General features: G+C 48.7%; 1 protein-coding gene across 5 annotated transcripts in view; it reads right to left on the reverse strand.

Annotated features, from left to right (window-relative positions):
• The window catches only part of MAP7D1 (MAP7 domain containing 1), a 99,106-nt gene that overhangs the window by 69,153 nt on the left and 7,165 nt on the right, over nt 1–22,788 (reverse strand). For 3 of the 5 annotated variants that reach the window (XM_061596928.1, XM_061596924.1, XM_061596927.1), the window contains exon 1: nt 5,440–5,527. The exons of the other annotated variants lie outside the window; for them this stretch is intronic. In XM_061596928.1, the coding sequence (XP_061452912.1) occupies nt 5,440–5,512 (73 nt within the window). In that variant the 5' untranslated portion in view covers nt 5,513–5,527. Of the gene's footprint in view, nt 1–5,439; nt 5,528–22,788 lie in introns of those variants that run through there. 5 annotated transcript variants of the gene reach the window in all.

Consider the following 22,788-nt stretch of genomic DNA (forward strand, 5'->3'; position numbering starts at 1 on the left):
TGCTAAATGGCTATGCATTCCTGATGCCTCTGCTTCAGAGATGGGGAGCCTGTGGCTCTCCAGGTGTTGCTGGGCTACAACTTGCATCATCGCTGACCAAAGAGGATTTAGACAAATTCACAGAGGATAAGGCTGTCATTGGCTAGCAGCAAAGATGTCTTATGTTCTGTCTCCATTCTCACAGGTAGTATGCCTCTGAAGCCCAGTTGCTGGGAATCACAAGCGAGTGCTGTTGTGCGCAGATCCTGCATCTGGTTGGTCACTGAGAGAACAGTATGCTGGGCTAGATGGGCCTTTCCTCGATGGAAATCCAGCACACAGGCTCTTCTCACGTTCCTATCGCCATTGGCCATGATGTCTGGGACTGATGGGAGTTGGAGTCCAACAATATCTATTTATTAATTAAATCTGTTAGTCACTTTCCTGCACATGTATGTGCTCTCAAAGCAACTTACAGGATAAAAAAAATTAAAATAAGAAAGTAAAAGATTTTAAAAAATATTAAAAAGTTAAAAACAAAACCAGAACATAAGGTGGTGCAGCAACCCGTCTCAGGAAGGCTGCACAACAGAAGCCTTCAAAGTGCCTGGGATAAATGTTTTTGCCTGGTGCCTAAAGATGGATAACGATGGCACCCGGCATACCTCCCTGGGGAGAGCGTTCCACCAATGGGAGGACACCACTGAGAAGGCCTGTTCTCATGTTACCACTCTCTGCACCTCCTTCGGAGGGGGCACATGAAGAAAGGCCTCCAATGCCAAGCGCAAGATCTATGTTGGTACATATAGGGAGAGGTGCTTCTTGAGGTATTGGGGTCCTGACCCTATAAGGCTTTATAGGACAAAACCAGCACTTTGAACTGAGCCAGGAAACTAACTGGTAGCCAGTGCAGTTGTGCCAGAACTGGTGTTATGTGCTCAAACTGCCTTGCCCCGGTGAGCAGTCTGGCTGCTGAATTCTGCACCAGCTGCAGCTTCCGAACTGTCTTCAAAGGCAGCCCAACGTGTAACGCATTGCAGGAATCTAACTTAGAGGTTACCAGAGCATAGACAACAGAAGCAAAGCTATCTCTGTCCAGATAGGGTCATAGCCTAGAGGACTACAGGTTCCCCATCCCTGCTCTATATTGCTGGATTATTTTTATCCTGCAACAGTCTGCCCCCCACTGATTAAAAAGCCAAGAAGGAAGGTTGCTCTTTGGGTTTAAACATATACTAGGAAAATACCATTGTTCTGTACTACATTACTGGCAGATCAAAATCCATCTCTGCAGCTACAAAGGGTAAAATGACAAGGGTCCTTAGCATACATGGATGTGTGCTACAGACAACATGATGTGTCCTCCATAGCTCAGTACCAGAGCGTTGCGTGCAGAAGGTCCCAGGTTCAATGCCCAGCATCTTTGGTTACAAGGGTTAGTTATCAGGTGATAGGGAAGATGCCTCTCTGTCTGGGACCCTGGAGAGATGCTACCAGTCAGTAGTGGGCCAAGGGGATAGACAGTCTGACCTGATATAAGGCAGCTATCTATGGTCCTCCCCCATGCATAAACTTCCCAGATTCCAGGAGAGGGGCTCAAGAATGACAACTAGCCAGGCATCCCTAAAGGGCAAAGATAGGAGCACGATTTATTTATTTATTACATTTATACCCCACCTTTCTTTTCATGATAGAAACCCAAGGCGGCTTACATATGGTTCCCAGGCGGTTTCCCATCCAGGCACTGACCAGACCTGACCCTGCTTAGCTTCAGCAGGGAGCTGGCCTCATGTCCCTTCAGACCACAGCCTGGGATTTATGCAGGGACAGAAAACATGGCCAGTCCTTAGTAAATAGGGGCAGCTGGGATTGTCTGATGTAAGCGCCTTGGTGCAGAGACCTTTTCATTTTACCCCCCTTTTTTCTTAAGCAACTATAGAACTCTTCCCAGGCCGCCACCACCCCATTGGCCCTGCTTCACATTTCAAGTCTTTTTTCCAGCCTGGAATGCACCCTTGAACTCTATAATGCTTCCTGCTTGGAGGATAGAGAGGTGTGCGTGAACATCTGTAGAAGCCAGCCTACTGTACTAAGGTAAATATTAGTACAGTGTTCCTCTGCCCACTTTTAGCTCTGGCCCCACCCATCACTGGCACATGGCCCTCAGAAGGTTGCCCAGAAGGGAATGTGGTCCTCGGGCTACAAAAGGTCTCCCACCCCTGGTTTAGAAAGAACAGAGATCCTGGAGCTTCAGAAAATCAGAACGAAACATGCATGTGCCTCTACTCCTCCCCCCTTTTCTTTTCTGAACACTAAATGTCCTGCTTAATCTCCAATTTCATTGCTGAGTTTTCACCAAACACTGCCCACATACGCTCATGTTCTCTTCCGCTATCATATGGACTAGAATCTTCCTGAACTTTGAAAATGCACATTCAGATTCTCCTGAGGACATGTTCCAGGCCAGATAATCTGGTCAACTGCCTCTTGCAGCAAATCCAGGGAACATTCTTTATTCTAAATTTAGCGGCACTCAGCTAAACCATCGCACTCAGGAGGCTGCTGTTTCTCTGTCAGACTGCTTCTGAAACACAGATTAGATGCTTCAAATAGACACTTTTACCCAGCTCAACCCTTGCGGTCATCATTCGGCAATAACTTGAGGCAATTTCCTGAGCAGTGGCATGGTTTTGTGAATATTTTGAGAGGCAGGCAAGCTCTAGTCAATCTCAGGGGACCCCAGAGATTTTCTGAATGGAGGCACCCTTCCTTCTTAATGGAACTCAGCAACAGAGTAATTGCAACCTTCAAACTGAGAAGCTAAGTGAGCTGGAAAGGGTCTTGGGACCCTGTGTAATGTGTCCAATGTACAGTGACCTCTCATGTTAGAGATCTGCCTTGTATTCTGGAGGTTAGCTTTAAGAACTGCCTTACTGCATTTGATCTAGTCCAGCAGTCTGTTTCCAGCAGGTGGCCATGGGAAGTCAGGTGAGCCTGGGAAGTTGAGGGAGCCCTGGGAAACTCGCAAACTGGATGTGACTGTAGCACTCCTCCCTAGTTGTTTGTCCCTAGCATCTGGTTGCAACTACATCCACATTCAGCAGCTTTTGCCACCAAGGGCAAAACAGACTGCAAAACAGAAGGCAGCAAATTGAATTTTGATAATTTAATGAAACGCAACTGAACATGATTCTGCATATTCTGTGAAACACAACAGCAGGTGTCCTACAAAAGTTGGCAGACATAGTAGGCTTGAATCAGGAAACCCCCTTCCCCAGCAGTGTTTACCCGCAAAAGGCTGAGCATGCTTCAGTCAAGCCTTTTTTGAGGGGAAGAAGGAAGAGATCCAGAACAAGCAACGCCAAAGCATCTCAGCTCTACAGCGGAAGTGCATCTGGGAGATTATTGGAGGAACTGAACAGTTTTCAAAGCAAAAAAAACACCCACTTGTTAGGATTCTTCAAAATGCAGTGCTGGCAGCCGGGGGTAGTGAGAAATCAAGAGAAAAACTGTGCTATTTGGAAACATGGATCTTGAAAAGAAAGGACTGGCAGCAATGGTTGCTAAATTTGCTAATCGGCAAATGATTTTTTTAATTTATTTAACCATATTTATATATTGCTCTAAGAGCCAGTGTGTTGTAGTGGTTAGAGTGTTGGACTACGACCTGGGAGACCAGGGTTCGAATCCCCACACAGCCATGAAGCTCCCTGGGTGACCTTGGGCCAGTCACTGCCATTCAGCCTCAGAGGGAGGTAATGGTAAATCCCCTCTGAATACCGCTTACCATGAAAACCCTATTCATAGGGTTGCCATAAGTCAGAATCGACTTGAAGGCAGTCTACTTCATTTCATATATTGCCCAATAACAACAGTGGTCTCTGGATGATTTGCATTTAAAAAAAAGACATGCCATTCAGGAAAATATGTCACCCAGTGTGGGACAAGTGAAGCTGCTGCCGCAGAGAAACAATTAAGAGCCTTAGAATGAACTCCCGATTGTTCTTTTGCAGTTCAGCAATTTCAGATTTGGCGCCAAGTGGAAGCCCCCCTGGGATTAGCTCCTTCTGGGAGATCCGAATCGGAGCTGATCCCTGCCAAAAGCGGGGCTTGCATCTGGCGCCAAATCTAAACAGTGCCAAATGCAAGCCCCGCTGCATATAGTTAATAAACTGCATTTATTAGCATCAGACCAGAACTTTTGTGGTATAAAATGTTAAGAGGATTTGAGCAGGAAATTACAGCACATGCACCGACTGTAAACGAAGCAGTATGTCTGCCCCCAAACCTTTGCGTGTGCAAACAATATTGAAAGTGGGATTGTGTATAATCGCCCCGATACCATCATGAGCAACAATCATCATGAATGCACAATAACAAGGGTGTTTGGAGGGACCCTTAGAATCGCACCATTTAAAAAAATAAAAACTAATAACTGGTATGACCATGGCACACAGAGAAGGGGATTCAATTCTTTCCCACACAAACAGCAGTAACAACACAATTACACACTCAGCCAAGATGTTGTTAGCCCCAGAAGAACATAGTGGGAGATTTCCTTCTGGGGCTGCCAACAGTTTGGCAGGCTCTGTGTTGAAAGATGCATCCCTGCCTTTTCAGGATGCATTTATGCACAAAGGCATGGTTCCTAATCCATATTAGTCACAGAGCACTGAAAAAGGCTTGGTACCTACTCCAGATCAGTTAATGCGGAAGATTCGGGGCATGATCTTGACTACATGGCACCAGAAAAGCCCTAGGAGGCATCAGATAGGATTTTGGTCAAGGGTGTCTGGACAGAACAGAAGACTGGGCTCAGCAATCAACCTGATTGTGTCCTCCTGTGATCAGGGACAAGAGTGTAGGGAGGCAAGGATATCATGAGATTTTGTTTTTCCAAAAAAATCAATAGTGGCAGCCAGAGATTCAGTAACACGCAAGAAGGGAAGAGAGCCAAGCTTCTTTACACAGGGATCTCAAGCAGCATTTTTCTCTATGCCTGGTCACCAATTACAGGGCAGAAGAGCCAGCCAAGCCATCACTGAAGGGTGCTTCCAAGACCTTAAGTATACAGTTTGCAAAACCACAGCTGCAAGAGCAGCCAAGTCCCTGCCCTGCCTCCAGCCCAAAGAGACACGTGTAGGGGCAAATGGATGGGTGCTTCTTAAAAAAAGAGGCGTAGCATGGCTGCAGTTTGCTGTGGGTCCAGGCAGATTCTTCCCACTGCACCCCACCCAGCTGCATCGACAGGGCCAGAGCTGTGCTTCCAGAAAAGAGATACATACTTGGGACACAAGAAAGCTTCTCTGGCGCTGGCTGCTTTGAAGGGAGCAGGCATGGTGCCAGAGGGTGATGCCTGCATTCTGATACAACTCCCATTAGCTGGAAATGAGGCTTGCACAAGGGAGATGCACTGTGCTGTGATTCAGCAAGAGAGAAGCTGACCAGACTGTGACTTACTTGGCTTACTGTCTTTCGTAACCGATGCAGGAACAGCACATTGTGGATTGATACTGGACCATCCACATATCATTCCATTTTATCAGTTGTTCTGCAATGCTTTCCCAACGTTACTGCATGGCCCCATCTGTGCTACACATTTAAAGCAGTATTCATACCACTTTAAACAGTCATTGCTTCCCCCAAAGCATCCTGGGAATTCATGTTTGTTAAAGGTGATGGGAGTTGTTAGAAGACCCCCTAGTCTCCTCATAGAGCTACAATTCCAAGAGTGGTTTAACAGTCAATCCCTTCCCCCAGGGAACTCTGGGGATTGCAGCTCTGTGAGGGGAATAGGGGTCTCCATTAACAACTCTCAGCACTACCGTTCCCAGGATCCTTTGGAGGAAGCCATGGTATAATACTGCTTTAAATATATAGTGTAGATCGGGCCCACTACTGCCATCTGGAGAGGCATTTTTGCCCAATAAGTGCAACCAACATGAGATCAAAAGTTACAGGATTTCAGCTGGAAGTTACAAGACGTGCACTGATTGGAAACAAAGCAGTATGTCTTCCCCAAGACAGAAGTAAACAGTACTGAAAGTGAGATAGTGTACAACTGAATCATCATGGACATCTGAAGGGGCCCTTCCTCCATTTATTACATTTTTAGTCTGCTTTTCCTCCCAGGAGCTCATATATGGCCTCCCCATCCCCTATTTCATCCTCACAACAACCCTGCAATGTAGGTTAGGTTGAGAGTATAGTTGGTGGCCTAAGGTGTCTTCCCCCCCCCCCATGAGCTTCATGGCTGACCAGGGATTTCGACTTCTTCTGAGTTCGGCGTTAACCACCCTGGCTCTCCAACTGCTTGATTCTCTCTTGAGCCAACCCAAAGAAGGAGCTGGTCTAAGTGCAACAAAGGAAACTGTTATTGGTCCAACTAGCTATTCTACACCAACTGGCGGTGGCTGTCTAAGAATGCAGACAGGCGTCTATGGAGATGCCAGGGACTGAACCTGGTGCCTTCAGCACTCAAAACATGTGCTCTACCACTGAGCTACGCCACTCCCCAAAACCAGAAGATGCTAATTTTTACAGGATAGGAAGCTGCCTTATCCTGAGTCAGACCATTGTTCCATCTAGCTCAGTACTGTCTACACCAGGGATAAGGAACTTCAGGCCTGGGGTCAAATGCAGCCTTTCAGACCTCTCTCCCTGGGCTACACCCCTTTCCCCCTGACCCACCCAGTACATCTCTCATCAGCCCTTTTCTGCACCCTCCTTGAGTGTTTCTGCCTGTCCGGAATGTCTGCTTGAATTCTGATAATGCTTCTTGCTTGCCTGGGATGGAGAACAGAGAGGGGTGTGCCTAAAACTAAGTCCACATCCATACCATACATTTAAAGCACAAGGCTTCCCCCCAAAAAAACCCCAGAAAGTGCTTTGGTCCTCACTGAGCTACAATTCCCAGCACTCTTAAACTACAGTTCCCAGGATTCTTTGGGAGAAGCTGCATGCTTTAAATGTACGGTGTGGGTGTGACCCAGCTTACTGCACTAAAATAATATTTACATTTGTTGCTTTGCCCACTTTTGCCTCTGGCCCCATGCACCAGTGGAAAGTGGCCCCTGGAAAGCTGCCCACGAGGGAATGCAACCCGCGGACTGAAAAAGATCCCCCATCGCTGGTTGTAGGCAATGGTCTAAGGCAGCCTTCTCCAAGCTAGGGCTGATGGGAGTCATAGTCCAAAACAGATGAAGTGTACCAGGTGGGGAAAGGCTTGCCAAAGGCAGGTTCCTATGCAACAGGTGCCTGCAGTTAAGAGAGGAAGGTCACATCTGCACCATACATTTAAAGCCCTATTATACCACTTTAAACAGTCGTGGCTTCCCGCAAAGAATTCCGGGAATTGTAGTTTAAAGATACTGAGCATTGTTAGGAGACCCCTATTTGGCACACAGAGCTACAAGTCACAGAGTGGTTTAACTATCAGTCCCTCTTTCCAGAGAACTCTGGGACTTGTAGGTCTATGAGAGGAATAGGGGTTTCCTTTCAGCACCCTGAACAAACTGGAATTCCCTTGATTCTATGGTGCGGGTGGGGCTTTAGGGCTACCTGCACTATACATTTAAAGCCCTGTTGTACCACTTTAAATAGTCATGGCTTCCCCCAAAAGAATCATAGAAACTCTACTTTGTTAAAGGGGTGCAAGGAGACCCATACTCCTCTCACAGACCTACATTTTTCACATTGGTTTAACCATTGATCCCTCTTGCCCAGGAAATCTGGGAATTGCAGCTCTATGAGTGGGAATAGGGGTCTTCTAACAACTCTCAGCATCCCTAACATGGCTTTTGGGGGGAAGACTTGAGTGTTTAAAGTGGTACTGTAGTGCTTCAAATGCAAGGTGTGGATGAGGTCTTTGAGCCTCAAAGAGGAAATTCTGGCAAATGTCGCTTCTGCTGCCTCTTGCAGCATTGTGGCTTAGCAATGAAGTCCAAGAAGCAAGGGGAAGGGATGCCAGATTCTACAAAATGATTGACAGTCTCAGTATAAGGCAGCCTGTGTTGCTCCTAAGCTCTGCAACAGAACTGTGGCCACCGCCTTAAGGCACAAAGAGAGGCAAATATTCCCTTTCGCCGGGGAGGCCGTGTTTTCGTCACAGCAAGGAAGAAAGGAGACAGACGAAAACAGACGAAAACAAGAAGACAGACACAAGGCAAAAGGGGATTTTGAGATAAACATTTCACGCTGAGCTTGGTTAACAGTGCCATGCCCTTGACACCAGCTAGCTCGCTTTGCCATGCGTGTCTACAGACACAGTCTTAAAAAGGTGCTAGACGGGAAGAAATGTCAAGCGGCACACACTCTGCCCTTGGTACACAAGCCAGATTGGCTGTTTTTAAATCTTCCCAGGGTATCAGACTACTGTGGTGATGTTCCCTCCATCCCCAAACCTGAACCTCCAGACCCACATCCCATGCAAAGGTCACCTCAGGAGCACAAGGCTGGATGTAGACTGAGGCCCCATCTGCACTTTACGTTTAAAGCAGTTTTATACCACTTTAAACACCCAGTGCTTCCCCCAAAGAATCCTGGGAACTGTAGTTTGTTAAGGGTGCTGAGACTTGTTAGGAGACCCCGATTCCCCTCACGGAGCCTGGCTGCTGGATCAGGCAAGAGACCCATCTAGTCCAGCATCTTGTTCCCACAGTGGCCAACCAGCTGCCCCATGGGAAGCCCGCAAGCAGGATCAGAGTGGAACAGTGCTCTCTCCACGTGCAAGTCCCCCTAACTGGTATTCAGAGTCATACTGCCTCCAGCAACAGAGGTAGAGAACTTAGTCAACATGGCTAGTAGCCATTGACAGCTTTATTCTCCATTAACTTAGGTCCCACAGAGTTCACTGTCATGACTTCAGTAAAAGCTCCCATTAAAATCAATGAGACTAAGAGCAACTCAGTCTGGATCCAAGCCATAGGAAGTTGCCTTTTAGCAGAGCCTAGCCAACTGTCCATCTAGCTCAGTATAAGAACATAAGAAGAGCCTGCTGGATCAGGCCAGTGGCCCATCTAGTCCAGCATCCTGTTCTCACAGTGGCCCAACCAGGTGCCTGGGGGAAGCCCGCAAGCAGGACCCGAGTGCAAGAACACTCTCCCCTCCTGAGGCTTCCGGCAACTGGTTTTCAGAAGCATGCTGCCTCTGACTAGGGTGGCAGAGCACAGCCATCATGGCTAGTAGCCATTGATAGCCCTGTCCTCCATGAATTTGTCTAATCTTCTTTTAAAGCCGTCCAAGCTGGTGGCCATTACTGCATCTTGTGGGAGCAAATTCCATAGTTTAACTATGCGCTGAGTAAAGAAGTACTTCCTTTTGTCTGTCCTGAATCTTCCAACATTCAGCTTCTTTGAATGTCCACAAGTTCTAGTATTATGAGAGAGGGAGAAGAACTTTTCTCTATCCACTTTCTCAATGCCATGCATAATTTTATACACTTCTATCATGTCTCCTCTGACCCGCCTTTTCTCTAAACTAAAAAGCCCCAAATGCTGCAACCTTTCCTCGTAAGGGAGTCGCTCCATCCCCTTGATCATTCTGGTTGCCCTCTTCTGAACCTTTTCCAACTCTAGAATATCCTTTTTGAGATGAGGAGACCAGAACTGTACACAGTATTCCAAATGCGGCCGCACCATAGATTTATACAACGGCATTATGATATCGGCTGTTTTATTTTCAATACCTTTCCTAATTATCGCTAGCATGGAATTTGCCTTTTTCACAGCTGCCGCACACTGGGTCGACATTTTCATCGTGCTGTCCACTACAACCCCGAGGTCTCTCTCCTGGTCGGTCACCGCCAGTTCAGACCCCATGAGCGTATATGTGAAATTAAGATTTTTTGCTCCAATATGCATAATTTTACACTTGTTTATATTGAATTGCATTTGCCATTTTTCTGCCCATTCACTCAGTTTGGAGAGGTCTTTTTGGAGCTCTTCGCAATCCCTTTTTGTTTTAACAACCCTGAACAATTTAGTGTCATCAGCAAACTTGGCCACTTCACTGCTGAAGATGCCAGGGGCCGAACTTGGGCCCTTCTGCGTGCAAAGCAAAGCTCTGCCACTGAGCTATGGCCCTTTCCTTTTTCCCACTGGCCCATCTAGTTCAGTATTTTCCAACAGTCACTGTCAGCCTAACCTAACCTACCTCACAGAGTTGTTGTGAGGATAAAATGCAGAGGGGAGAACCATGTTTATACGCTGCCTTGAACATACAGGTAATAAACAAGTAAGTAAATAAATCCAGCTGCCGGGAGCATTCCAAATTCTCACTTGGGGGTCTTTCTTACTGCCCGAGAACCTTAAATGCAAGAGATGCAAGAGCTGGATGGCCTAATGGTCTGATCTGGTATTAGGCATCATCCTACGTCACTCTCCGTATGTTATCTCATCATGGCCTGTTGCCAGGTGCTTGGCTCAACAATAGAGTCACACAGATGGGCACAGGCAGGATTTTCATACCATCTTAGATGCAGCGATCTTCAGTGGACTGGATCCAAACATCCAAATGCACGTTATCGAGTGTCGAGCAATCAAGTCAAACGTGAGAACCGGTCCGCCAATTTGTGTTTTACAACCGCAACTACTCTAGAAACTCTTGAGAATACCAAGTCCCATGTGGGAGTTTATGTTTAATTCAATTTTAGTTGCTACCCCCAAAAATAGAGCGCGATCCCTGGGAAGCAAACGTGACTGTTCTGGGACCTAAAGGAATCATTCCTTTCCTGCAGGACAGAATAGTTTGCTAGAACATCCTCCGGTCCCCGTTCCACCCTCACAGGGAGAATTGGGTTAGCTGCTCACAGCATGAAGTAAGCCAACCAGTTCACATAGACCAGCTGTGGAGAACTTTTGGCTTGAGGGCCAAATGCAGCCTCTTTCTCTGGCCCTTGAGACTCTCCCCAGCCCACACCAGCCTGCCTTCACACCTTCCTCGAGTGTTTTTCCCTGGCTGCAATGCTTTCTGGAACTCCAACAATGTCTCCTGCTTGCCTGGATGGAAGTCAGAGAGGGATATTATGAGAGTGAAGAAAGTGCAAAAGCAGCGTTTTCATTCATTGCTCCGCCCACTTTTGCCTCTGGCCTTCTCTCAGCCTAACCTACCTCACAGGGCTGTTGTGAGGCTAAAGTAGGGAGGGGGGAAACCATGCACGCGCCCTGCGTATCATAGAGGAAAGGCGGGATTTGAATGTGGTAAATACAAAGTTTTTCACAAAAAGAAAACCCTAATTTGGAATAACATTTCTTTGCCCCTCACTGTTTATTCTGAAATGGCCTCCTGGTAATCTGTCATCCTTTTCCCTGCTATGGGGAGGTATACAAACACAATAAATAAATAAATACACTGACTGGCAGCAGCTGTCAAGCAGTGGGCTTACCCAGCCCTACATGGAGATGCAGGGGATTGAATATGGGATCTTTTCCAGGCAATGCAACTGCCTGTCACGGCGACTGGCTGCTGATTGAATTCCATGATTCTTCTCTAACCAGCCATCGAAGGGAGTGGCCATTGCTTCATGTTAAAATGTATTCACAGGGGGTGGGGGAGAACATTTCCTTTTGTTTGTCCCAAACCAACTTCTGCAAATTGCCTTTAGATCAGCTGGCTCAGAGATGTGCTGTTATTTGCAGAAGGAAAGGCTCCTTCCCCCAAGACTTCAGTTCTATAGCAAAAGGAAAGTGCCTTTCCAGATGGCAGCACCTCTCTGCACGCAAGCAGGTCAAGAGAGTTATTTCTGGGGGACCAGGAAAGACAATGTAATTGCTTAGAAAAAAACACAAACTTCAAAGCAGAGTGGTTTTAAGGAAGAGAAACCCCAAGGGGGACCCTGTACAGAACTCCGGCCGAGTCTGAAATTGCCACGCTGCTGGAGCATCCTTTGTGGACGGATGGCCTGTGCATGCAACACACCCTGGAGATAGATCCAAAAATGGGAGAGAAGTGCAGAGGGCCAGAGCCATTCTGCACCTGTGGTTTGGCATGACTGAGGGGCCAGCTTTGGCTCTCGGGTGGGAGGCAGGTGTTGGCTTACACTCAGGTTAAAATATACATGAAGGGAAGCCGGCCAAGGGACCTGAGATGCACGGCCTGTCACTCCCAATCACAAATGTTCCATCAATGCACAGCTGTATTGGAACTGAAAGACATAGGGAGTCCAGGGAACGCGGCGCCAAGCCCTTGACCACCTCTTGGCTACTCCTGGCAAAGAGAAAGGTTCAGGCAGCTTTAGGAAGAGCACCTTGAAACGCGGCAGCAGTTGCTGCTGCAGGGTTCGTTCACACACCCCTCAAAAAAATATTCTGGAGTGCAGGCAATCGTTCCTTGCTGCAGGACTGCCTGGCATCTGTGCCCTCTCTTGTGGAAATCTTCAAGGACTCCAGTCCTTGAAACAGGAGACCTGATCCTTAATTCCCCAGTAGGGCTGGCCCAACACATTTTACTGCCTGTGGCAAAGGACAAGATGGAGCCTTCTCCCCCACCCCAGTGCACTAGGAACTGAGCCTTACTCCAATGGGATAGTGTTCTCTGGTGCACTTGAGGGCAGCAGACTAGTTTAAGGGGGTGTAAGACAGACCTATGGCTCCTATAGCTCTGATCACCAACAGAGGTGAATGGCCAGCGGGCTCAGGAGGAACGGCTGGGGGGGCTGCTGCTCTTGCAGCAACCCCCCAACATCTGCCGCCTCAGGTGATTGCCTCACTCTGCTTAACGGTAGAGCCGGCCCTGATCCCCCCAGTACATATGGTGGCCGAGGGAAAGGGAACGCACTCTGTGTGCAGAAGCATCTTTGGGCAGGATATCAAGCATGTTTGAGCAGGAGTGGAGCGAGGGTTAAAATATACATCAAGGAAAGCTGGCCAAGGAACTTGAGATGCCCAGCACGCCCAGTCACTCCCAATCAAAAGTGCTCCATAACGGCAATCGGTTGTGCTGAGCTTTGGAACCATCCAGAAAGCAAATAGAACCTCACCGCTTTCTAAGCACCTCCAGAGTACAGTGGGACTTTCAGGACTATCCCTTCCCTTACTCCCCAGCCTTCTTAGGCCCAGACTAATCCCCAACTATTTCACTAAGGTTCGGAGGTGCTTGGTAAGAGGCCTGCAGACGAAAGAAGCGAAAGATTTCTTAGGCAACGTCAAACAAGTCAAATCACACACTAGCTGCATTCACACATAAAGCTAAGATGTGGCTGGTTCAACAAATCCCGCGTTGTTTCACAGATGAGCAAACAAACCATGGTTTGTTTCTTCAAACCCTGGTTTTGTCCTGCCCGAAGTTGAGAGATCCAGACTCAGACGTGGCTGTGATTTTTTCCTTTTTTAATTAAAGTTACAGTTACATCAAGAGCAGCGCGCCTCATTAACCTAACTTAGCTTTTTAGGAACTTTTGCCCTGGCTAACTCTAAGCATGACTTCGCAGTGCGCCGATGTTGATGCAACAACTGGCCCCTCCCCTGAGTCAACTTAAGTAGGCTTGGCTTTCACATGTAAATGCTGGCTCCACCTCAACGTCTGTTGAATCTCCCGCTTCAGCTGCTGCCGAAAATAGGGCGAAGGGGGCTGGCTCTCAGCTTCCCCCTCCAAGAGTTGTGAGCAGTCGGCTTGCTCAACCATGGGAAATTGTGGTGCGCCCGGCTGCAAACTGTCAGGTGGAGCAGGCAGCCCCACTGGCGCAAGCGTAGGCACTGGGGGGGGGGGTGTCTTTCAGAGCAGTCTCCAACAGGGCAATCTCTGACAGCTCTGATTGCTCTTCAGTGGGGCGGGGGGACAGAATCGGGGAGAGTCGAACTGTCAGTGACAGGGGTCTGAGAGCTCTGTGGACTCCAACACTGGAGGCATTCAAGAGGCAGCTGGACAGCCATCTGTCGGGAATGCTTTGATTTGGATTCCTGCATTGAGCAGGGGGTTGGACTTGATGGCCTTATAGGCCCCTTCCAACTCTACTATTCTATGATTCTATGACTCTCCCTGCTGTAAGTCCCTTCCCCAGCACATTGTCCCAGTCCTCAGTGTCGGAGTCAGGCATCCCAAAGCCTCCCCTCCCAACCTGGGTCACACCATCATTCCCCCCTCCCATGCCAATTTTCCCCCACCCCAGAGGCTTTCGCTTGTCCGGGTAAGCATCATGAAACTCTCTCACCAAATCCGGCACGTAAACATTGGCAACCACCTTTCAAGATCTTTCTTCCAGACTAAATCCCCTCCAGTAGATCAGGTATTGCAACTTTCCCCAGTGCCGGCGAGAGTCGAGGATCTGCTCCACCTCATACTCCTTCTGACCATCGACCAAGATGGGAGGAGGCAGAGTCTCAGGCTCTCGGTGGGGGTCTGGCGGTTTCTCTGGGGTTAACAAGGAGCAATGAAAGACGGGATGGATCTTGAGAGAAGCAGGTAGATGTAAACGAAACGCCACTCGGTTGATTTGAGCCTCCACTTCAAAGGGTCCCAATCTTCAAGCCTCTAGTTTATGGCTGTGAACTCATGTGGAAAAGTAATGTGTGGAAAGCCACACCTTGTCTCCAACCTGTATCTCTGGGCCGGGCTGGAGGTGTTGATCCACCACCTGTTTGTAGTTGGCTTTTGACCGCGAAAGCTGCTCCTGTAGTAATTACTGCATTGCCTGCAATTCTTGCATGAACTCTGCTGCCACTGGGACAACCGGGATAGAACCGGGGGTGGCAAAAGTGCGTGGGTGGAATCCAAAGTTGGCAAAGAACAGCATCTGCTGCATAGATGCATGCACAGAGTTATTGTAGGCAAACTCTGCCAAGGGCAATAATGACACCCGGTTGTCTTGCTGATAGTTTACATAGCAGCAGATATTGTTCAAGGTAGCGTTCACTTTCTCTGTCTGTCCATCTGTCTGGTGGTGGTGTGCAGACGACAGCCTTAGCTCACTCTGCAGCAATTGCCATAAAGTGCACCAGAATTGCACTGTGAACTGGGCTCCCCAGTCCGAAACAAAACTGGTGGGGAGACCATGCAGACAAAAAATGTGCTCTACAAACAGTTGGGTGATCTCCCGGGCGATTGGCAGCTCAGCACAGGGGATGAAGTGAGCCATTTTGCTGAAAGCATCCACTACCACCAAAATAGTAATCTTCCCCTGGAAAGTAGGCAAGTCTGTGATGAAGTCCAGAATCACCACTTGCTAGGGTCCCTTGGGCGTGGGAAGAGGCTCCAGCAAACCTGCAGGTCGCCCTGAGGCATGTTTTGCCCTTGTGCACGTTTTACAGGATTGAACATACCTCTCTACGTCATGTTTAATCCGTGGCCACCAAATGTCTTGTGTGACAGCCAGCAAAGTTTTAAAAAAAACCCAAATGTCTGGCAATGGGGGTTTCATGACACTGGTGGAGAACCTTGGCTCACAACTCTCCTGGAGGCACATACAGAGTCTCATAGTGATAAAGCAGCCCAGCTCATCGGGAGAATCCTGGCGCACAGTCTTGCTGTGATTGCTCCAGTTCTTGCACCCGCTGCCGAGCATACAGGTCTTGTTCCTGGGTTCTGTTCAGTTCCTCGAAACACAGGTCAAGGCAACTGGCTACGACCATCTTTTCCAAGGGGATGATGTGACGTAATTGCATGGCAGGCTGAGTTTCCTGATATTCAGGCTTGCAGGATAATGCAACCGCCCGGTGATTCTGCACCTGAAGAATGTAACTGATGTGGAAATGGAACCTGGAGAAGAATTGAGCCCACTGAACCTGCTGCTAATTCAGTTTATGGGCTGTCGGTAAACTTTCTGGGTAAATGTGGTCAGTACGAACCTCCACTTCGTGCCACGCCACCTCTAACAGATAATGCCAGGTCTCAAAGGCGTCTCGAATGGCCAACAGTTCCTTCTCCCAGACAGTGTAATTTTTCTTGGCACTTGTTAGCTTCCTGGAGAAGTAAGCACAGGGTTGTAAACCCCCCTCCTTTTTGCCTGGCTGTAATAATACCACTCCAATGGCAACGTCTGACGCATCGCTTTCTACCACAAAGGGTTGCTGGGGATCAGCATGCTGGCATACGGGCTCTGACAAAAACAGCCACTTCAGTTCCTCAAATGCTTGTTGAGCCGCTTCAGACCAATGAAAGGGTCCAGAACCTTTCAGTCAGATTCAAGAAAGCGACGGCAGCAGCAATCCCCAAGAAATGCTGGAGGTCCTTCTTGGTTCTGGGAGGGTGCCAAGAGAGCACGCAGCACACCTTCTCTGGGTCCATCTCAACTCCTGAGGGAGACATGTGGTAGCCAGGAACTCCAAAGTGGTCAGGTCAAACCTGCACTTCTCCAGCTTGGCATACAGGTGATGCTTTCTCAGTATCCGCAGTACAGCCTTCACATGTGCCTCGTGCTGTTCGAGGGAGTCAGAGTAAATGTCATCTAAATAGACAATAATGAAGCGGTCCAGGTAGTCCTGAAAGATGTTGTTCATGAAATTGTGGAAGACTGCTGGAGCATTAGACAAGCCAACTGGCATGACCAGGTATTCAGAGTGTCCATAACGGGTCTTGAAGGCAGTTTTCCACTCAACCCCCTTCCTGATCCTGACCAAATTGTAAGCTCCGCATAAATCCAGTTTGGTGTAGATTTTAGCCAAATGCAGGTGCTCTGAGGCAGGGAGTATCTGTTGGGGACAGTAATTCTGTTTAATTCCCTGTAATCCTGACAAGGATGTAGCTTGCCATTTTTCTTCTTGACAGACAGCAATGGGGCACCGGCAGGGGACTTGGTTGGTCGTTTGAAACCTCGCTATAAATTGGTGTTCAGGAACTCCCTCAGTGCCACCAACTCCGGCTCTGACAGGGAACAGAACCACCCTGAAGGGATGCTAGCCCTGTAAGGGCGGTGAGGGGGCAACTGGTCAGCTTCTGTTTTGTCAAACACGTCTTTAAGGTCTCAGTACTTTTCAGGCAGCCATGTCTCCTCTGGCGGGGATGTAGCTGCCAAAGTTACAGGGTTGGGTTTCTTGGGGGGCTGGCAGTGCTGCTCACAGTATTCCAATTGAAATGTCACAGTAGCCTCTTTCCGAGAGATGACAGGATCATGCTGGGCCAGCCAGGTCATGCCCAACACCACAGGGAAGCACTGCCAGATAGAATGACATCCTTTCCACATGTCCTGGTATCTCCACTCTCAGGGGCTTGGTGGCTCTCGTGACAGTTCCTGACTTCAGCGGCCGACTGTGTGTGGTCTCAACAGGCAGCGGTGACTTGAGCTCTATGATTGGCACATTGTGTTTTTTAACAAAGTTCAAATCCATGAAGTTGGTGGAAGCAGCTGAATCCACCACAGCAAATACTTGGAGGTCTGGATCCTCTGGCAAGCTCAAGTAAATGGGTAGATGCAAGGCAGACTTTGGCGGAAGAGGCTGTTCCTGAGGTCTCTGACTCAAAGTCACTCCCAGCTTTCGGACCTCTACCAGAGCTGAGATTTGTAGTTTTCCTGCACTGGTGCCTTCTCCGACTTGGATGGGCAGGATTTCGCCATATGCCATATAAACACAGCCCCTCCTTTCAACGTTTCTCCTTCTCAGCCTCTGTCAGGTGCGGCCGAGCCCCCTCCCCCCCCCCCAGCTGCATGGGCTCTGCCTCTGACTGCGGTGAGGTTCCCATGCTGGGAGTGAAGCAGGCACAAGGGAGGAGGGTTGCAGGCACGGCTCTGGCCAATTCAGCTCAGCGCTCCTGGCGACCACCTTCAAGCCGACTGTCAATCTGCAGGCACAGCTGGATGAGAGCAGATAAGGAATCTGGCAGTGTGGTACATGCTAACTCATCCAGAATCTCCCCACTAAGACCTTCATGGTAGTGGTACATCAAGGCGGATTCGTTCCAGTCCACCTCTTGAGCTAGGATTCGAAAGACACTGGTATAAGTTGCCACTGAGTCTTTACCCTGCCACAGTTTTCCCAGTTGATGGGACACAGTAACTTTTCTCTGAGGGTCTCGGAAGATCTCTGCCATCTTCTTTACGAAACTGTCAAATTGGTTTAGCATGGGGTCATTCCGAAGCAACAGAGGAGTCACCCACTAAGCTACCTCCCCCTCTAGAAGACTGACGCCGAAAACTACTTTAAAAGCATTGTTAGGAAACTCCGACTGTCTTACACGGATATACAGCTCACATGGATATACAGCTCCTTGTTACCATTGTAGCAAGGGGGCAAACCCACTGAAAGCTTAGCTCGAGGTGCAGGAACTGGTGGAGTGGTTGCTGCCCCCTGTTGCAGGTTAGCCATTTGGTTAGCTAGCTGGGTCATTTGTTGGCGCAGTCTCGTTCTCGGCACAGAGTTGCTGGAGCTCAGTTAACACATTCTGAAATGCGCTCTGGAGACCTTCCCCTTGCCCGCCGCACGCTTCCATCTCTGTCATGGGATTGTTGGGTGGAAAAGTAGGGGGCTGAATCAAACTGTCCTGCCTGACATCGAGAGATCCAGTCTCAGATGCGGCTGTGATTTTTTCTCTTTTTATTAAAGTTACAGTTACATCAAAAGCAGTGCGCTTCATTAACCTAACTAAGCTTTCTAGGAACTTTTGCCCTGGCTAACTCTGACTAAGCATGACTTTCCAGTGTCCAATGTTGACTCAGCAACTGGCCCCTCCCCTGAGTCAACTTAAGTAGGCTTGGCTTCCGTGCGTAAACGTTGGCTGCTGCTCAACGTCTGTTGAATCTCCCGCTTCAGTCACTGGCTCTCAGCTTCCCCCTCTGAGAGTTGAGGGTGATTGGCTTGCTTGACCGTGCAAAGTTGCGGGGCACCCAGCTGGGAAACGTCAAGTGGAGCAGGCGGCGCCTCTAGTGCGAGCGTAGGCACTGGGGGTGTGTCTTTTGGAGTAGTGTCCAACATGGCAAACGTCACGGAGCAGGGTCTCTGACAGCTCTGATTGCTCTTTGGGGGGGACAGAATCGGGGGGGAGTCAAGCTGTCAGTGACAGGGGTCTGACCACTCTGTGAACTCTCTCTGCTGTTAGTCCCTTCCCCCAGTTCATGGTCCCAGTCCTCAGTGTCGGATTCAGGTGTCCCAAAGCCTCCCCTCCCGACCTGGGTCACAACAGGTTTGTTTTCCAACTGCTCTTTCTTGTGCCTTTGTAGCTTGGCAAGCATCTGAGGTAAGACACCCAAAGAAACCACAGTTAAGCAAGGGTTCAGATATAATTCAAAACCATAGTTCCAACAAGGCGTGGTTCGTAAGCCAACAACAAAACATGGCTTCACATTGTGGTTTGTTGGCAGAAAACAAGCCACGGTTAAGTCTACTGGGCTGGATTTGCTTGCTGACACAAACTATAATTTAGGCTAAGTGAACCATGGTTTAGCACTGTGTTAACCAAGCCACTAATAGCCAATCCGAGCCAGGTGAAAAAACATTTCCATGTTCAAGTTACCACAACCCCACTTCACACGCTACACTCCTCTTTCTTCAAAAGCATTTCTACCGGAATCTTTCACAGCCGTAGCTGGAGATGCCGGGGACTGAGTCAGAAACCTCTAGCACGTGCTCTGCCACAGAGTAACAGCCTTTCCTCTGCTTTGGCGTTTCCCTGCAATAGCTCCCAGTGGAGCCCTGCTTGGCTGCCCAGACATACTCTGTGCACAGATACCACTACCGCCTGTGCCTCCCCCATCTGGAGGAGATCTTCGAAACAGGAAAGGAAAGGAATGTCCTGCTTCATTTTAAACAATGGAAAGCTCAGAATTTATCATCTGCCCGAGAAACAGGCAGCGAGGAGAGTAAGCACAGAGCTTTGATTGACGACAAACAAGTTTAATAATAAATAAAGGCAGCCATCTAACGCAGCAGTCGCAGGTTTGGGGTGATTCAGCCTTCTCTATAACAGCAACAGCTAAATGGGAGGGTTTGCTCACCTCCTTCATTTCAGACAAGGGGCCACAAAGCCAGGCTTAGCCACGTCTTTTTTAGTAAGAGCTGCTGGGTGGAGCTCATGAAGCATATGCAAAGTCAGCCTCAGGACAAGCCCTGACTACACAATGATTGTGCTCCACGTCCATTGGGGGCTTGGTCGCTTCCCTACCAGGACAACTGCAAGACCACAGCAACAAGGGCTGGGGGCCTGCAGCGGCCAGGACCACTCAGGCAGTATACCAAGCCCTTTCTTTTTTATAGCATAGAAAGCTGCCTTACACCAGGTCCAACCCAGATGTTGACCCAGTGCGCGGCAGCTGTGAAAAAGGCAAGCCCATGCTAGAGAACATTAGGGAAAGTATCGAAAATAAAACTGCCAATATCGTAATAAACCTGCCATTATACAAATGCATGGGGCAGCCGCATTTGGAATACTGTGTGCCGTTCTGGTCGCCTCGCCTCGAAAAGGACATTGTAGAGTTAGAACAGGTTCAGAAAAGGGCAACAGAATGATCAAGGGGATGGAGGAAAGGTTGCAGCATTTGAGGCTTTTTAATTTAGAGAAAAAGTGAGTAAGAGGTGACATGATAGAAATATATACAGTAGGGCCCCATTCATACAGCAGGTTCTGTTCCAGGCCCCCGCCAAAAAGCAAAAACTGCTGGAAAGTGGGGCCCTACTCAGCTGTAGCGTGGGAGCTCCCCGCCCTACAGCTGATCATGCAATCAGCTATAGCGCAGGGAGGAGCACGAGAGCTCCCCACACTCCAGCTGATCGCATGCTCCAGCTGATCAGCTGGAGCATGCAATAAATTGTAGTGTGGGGAGCTATAGCCGCCGCACTCCAGCTGACAGAGATTAGCTGTAGCACAAGAGCTCCCCATGCTCCAGCTGACCCCTGTCAGCTGTAGCACGGGGAGCTCGCACGCTCCAGCTAATCGCTGTCAGCTGGAGCATGGTGGCTGGAGCTCCCCTTGCTACAGCTGATCGCCCCACTGGCGCCACCGTATTAGTGGAACGCCGACAAGCTGGGCCGTACTGTACAATTCCATGGCATGGAGAAAGTGGAAAGAGAAAGGTTTTGCTTCCTATCTCATAATACTAGAACTTGAGGACAGCCAGTGAAGTTGAATGTTCAGGGCAAACAAATGGAAGTACTTCTTCATGTAGCGCATAGTTAAACTATGGAATTCGCTCCCACAAGAGGCCGTGATGGCCACCAACTTGGATGACTTTAAAAGAGGATTAGACAAACTCATGGTGGATTAGGCTATCAATGGCTACTAGCCATGATGCCTATGCTCTCCCTCCAGTCGGAGGCAATATGCTTCTGAATACCAGTTGCTGGAAACCGCAGAAGGGGAGAAAGAGAAAATAAAATAAAAGAGGATTAGAGAAATACATGGAGGATAAAGCTATCAATGGCTACTAGCCATGATGGCTATGTTCTACATCCACTGTCAGAGGCAAGGCTCTGGAGTCAGTACGTCAAACCTTTGACTCCGACTGCTCTATTTTTCTACTGTCCGACTCCAACTCCTTCATAAATGGCAAATGTATATTAATTTATTAATATTAATATTAGAATATTAATTTTATTTTGAAGCCAGAGTCAGAGTCGGTACATTTCTACCAACTCCGACTCCACCCAAAATTGCTTCTGACTCCGACTCCACAGCCCTGGTCAGAGGCAATATGTCTCTGAATGCCAGTTGCTGGGAGACAGCTGCTATACTCAGGTTCTGCTTACGAGTTTTCCATGGTCATCTGGTCGGCCACTGTGTGAACAGGGCATCGTACGAGATGGGCCTTTGGACTGATCCAGCAAGGTTCTGCGTATGTTCAGGTTTCAAGAATCCTGAGTACCTTGAACATTAAGATCCACATAATGGAGCATTAAAAAATTCTGAGCCTGGGGAGTTCCTGGAAAACCAGAAGTGAATTGAGCTCATAGTCCTTCCTCACAAGCATCCATTCTTGGTGCAACTAGGTGGACCAATGTACAGTAGTTTCCTAAATTCCTAATCTAATGGATTAGGATGGTGTGTAGCCCGCTAGGACTACAGGCTGGAACATCTTCCTTGACTGGAGGAAGGGTCGTAGCTCAGGGCAGAGCTTATGCTTTGCATGCAGAAGGTCCAAGGTTCAATCCCCGGCATCGCTAGATAGGGCTGGGAGAAACCCGTGTTAAACTCTAGAGAGCTGCTGCCAGTCAGTGCAGACGGTACTGAGCTAGATGGACCAATGGTCTGCCTTGGTTTGATGCAGCATCCTATGTTCTTAAAGATGGGCGGTTCTAATCCTTCTACCCCCATTTGGTGGTGGCCTTGAGTGAGACTCAATAGCTGAGTTAGCTTGGTTGATGTAGGGTGGGAGAAGAGCAGCTATTTGGGAGGGGTGCTGCTGTGCCCGAGCCCAGCAAGGATGCCCACCAGGCTCTCCTCACAAAGCCACACTACTGTCCCTCAGGCCAGTGGAGTCACTTTTGGAGCAGCTTGGGAAAACGTTAGCAGGGAGCCAGCTCTGCTGGATATCTTTTGGAAGGATTTGGGGGCACCTTTGGCCCTCCAGGTGTGACTGGACTGTAACTCCCATCAGTCCCAGTAAGCACAGCCAGAGATCCAGGATGACAGAAGCTGTAGTCCAGCAACACCTGGAGAGCCACAAATTCCCTATTCCTGCCTCATGAGGGAAGCCTATTATGGGATACACCCCTACCCCATACTCCAGCCTCCACATCCCCCATTCACAATATCCAGTTGTCTCGTGTTTCCTTTTGTGTAAGAGCTTAACAATTCCGATCAGTGGAGGGTGGTGGCTCCATGTCACTGGGGCAGTGGAATCCACTCCAGGTTTCAGTCCAAACGTTCAAGGAACTGTCCAAGGTGCCACCAGTCACCACTGATTCTGATATTTCACTCCCGGGGGGATAAAATGGTGAGAGCAGTCGATAA

The sequence above is a fragment of the Rhineura floridana genome, chromosome 15, assembly GCF_030035675.1.
Source record: "Rhineura floridana isolate rRhiFlo1 chromosome 15, rRhiFlo1.hap2, whole genome shotgun sequence".
Lineage (NCBI taxonomy): Eukaryota > Metazoa > Chordata > Lepidosauria > Squamata > Rhineuridae > Rhineura > Rhineura floridana.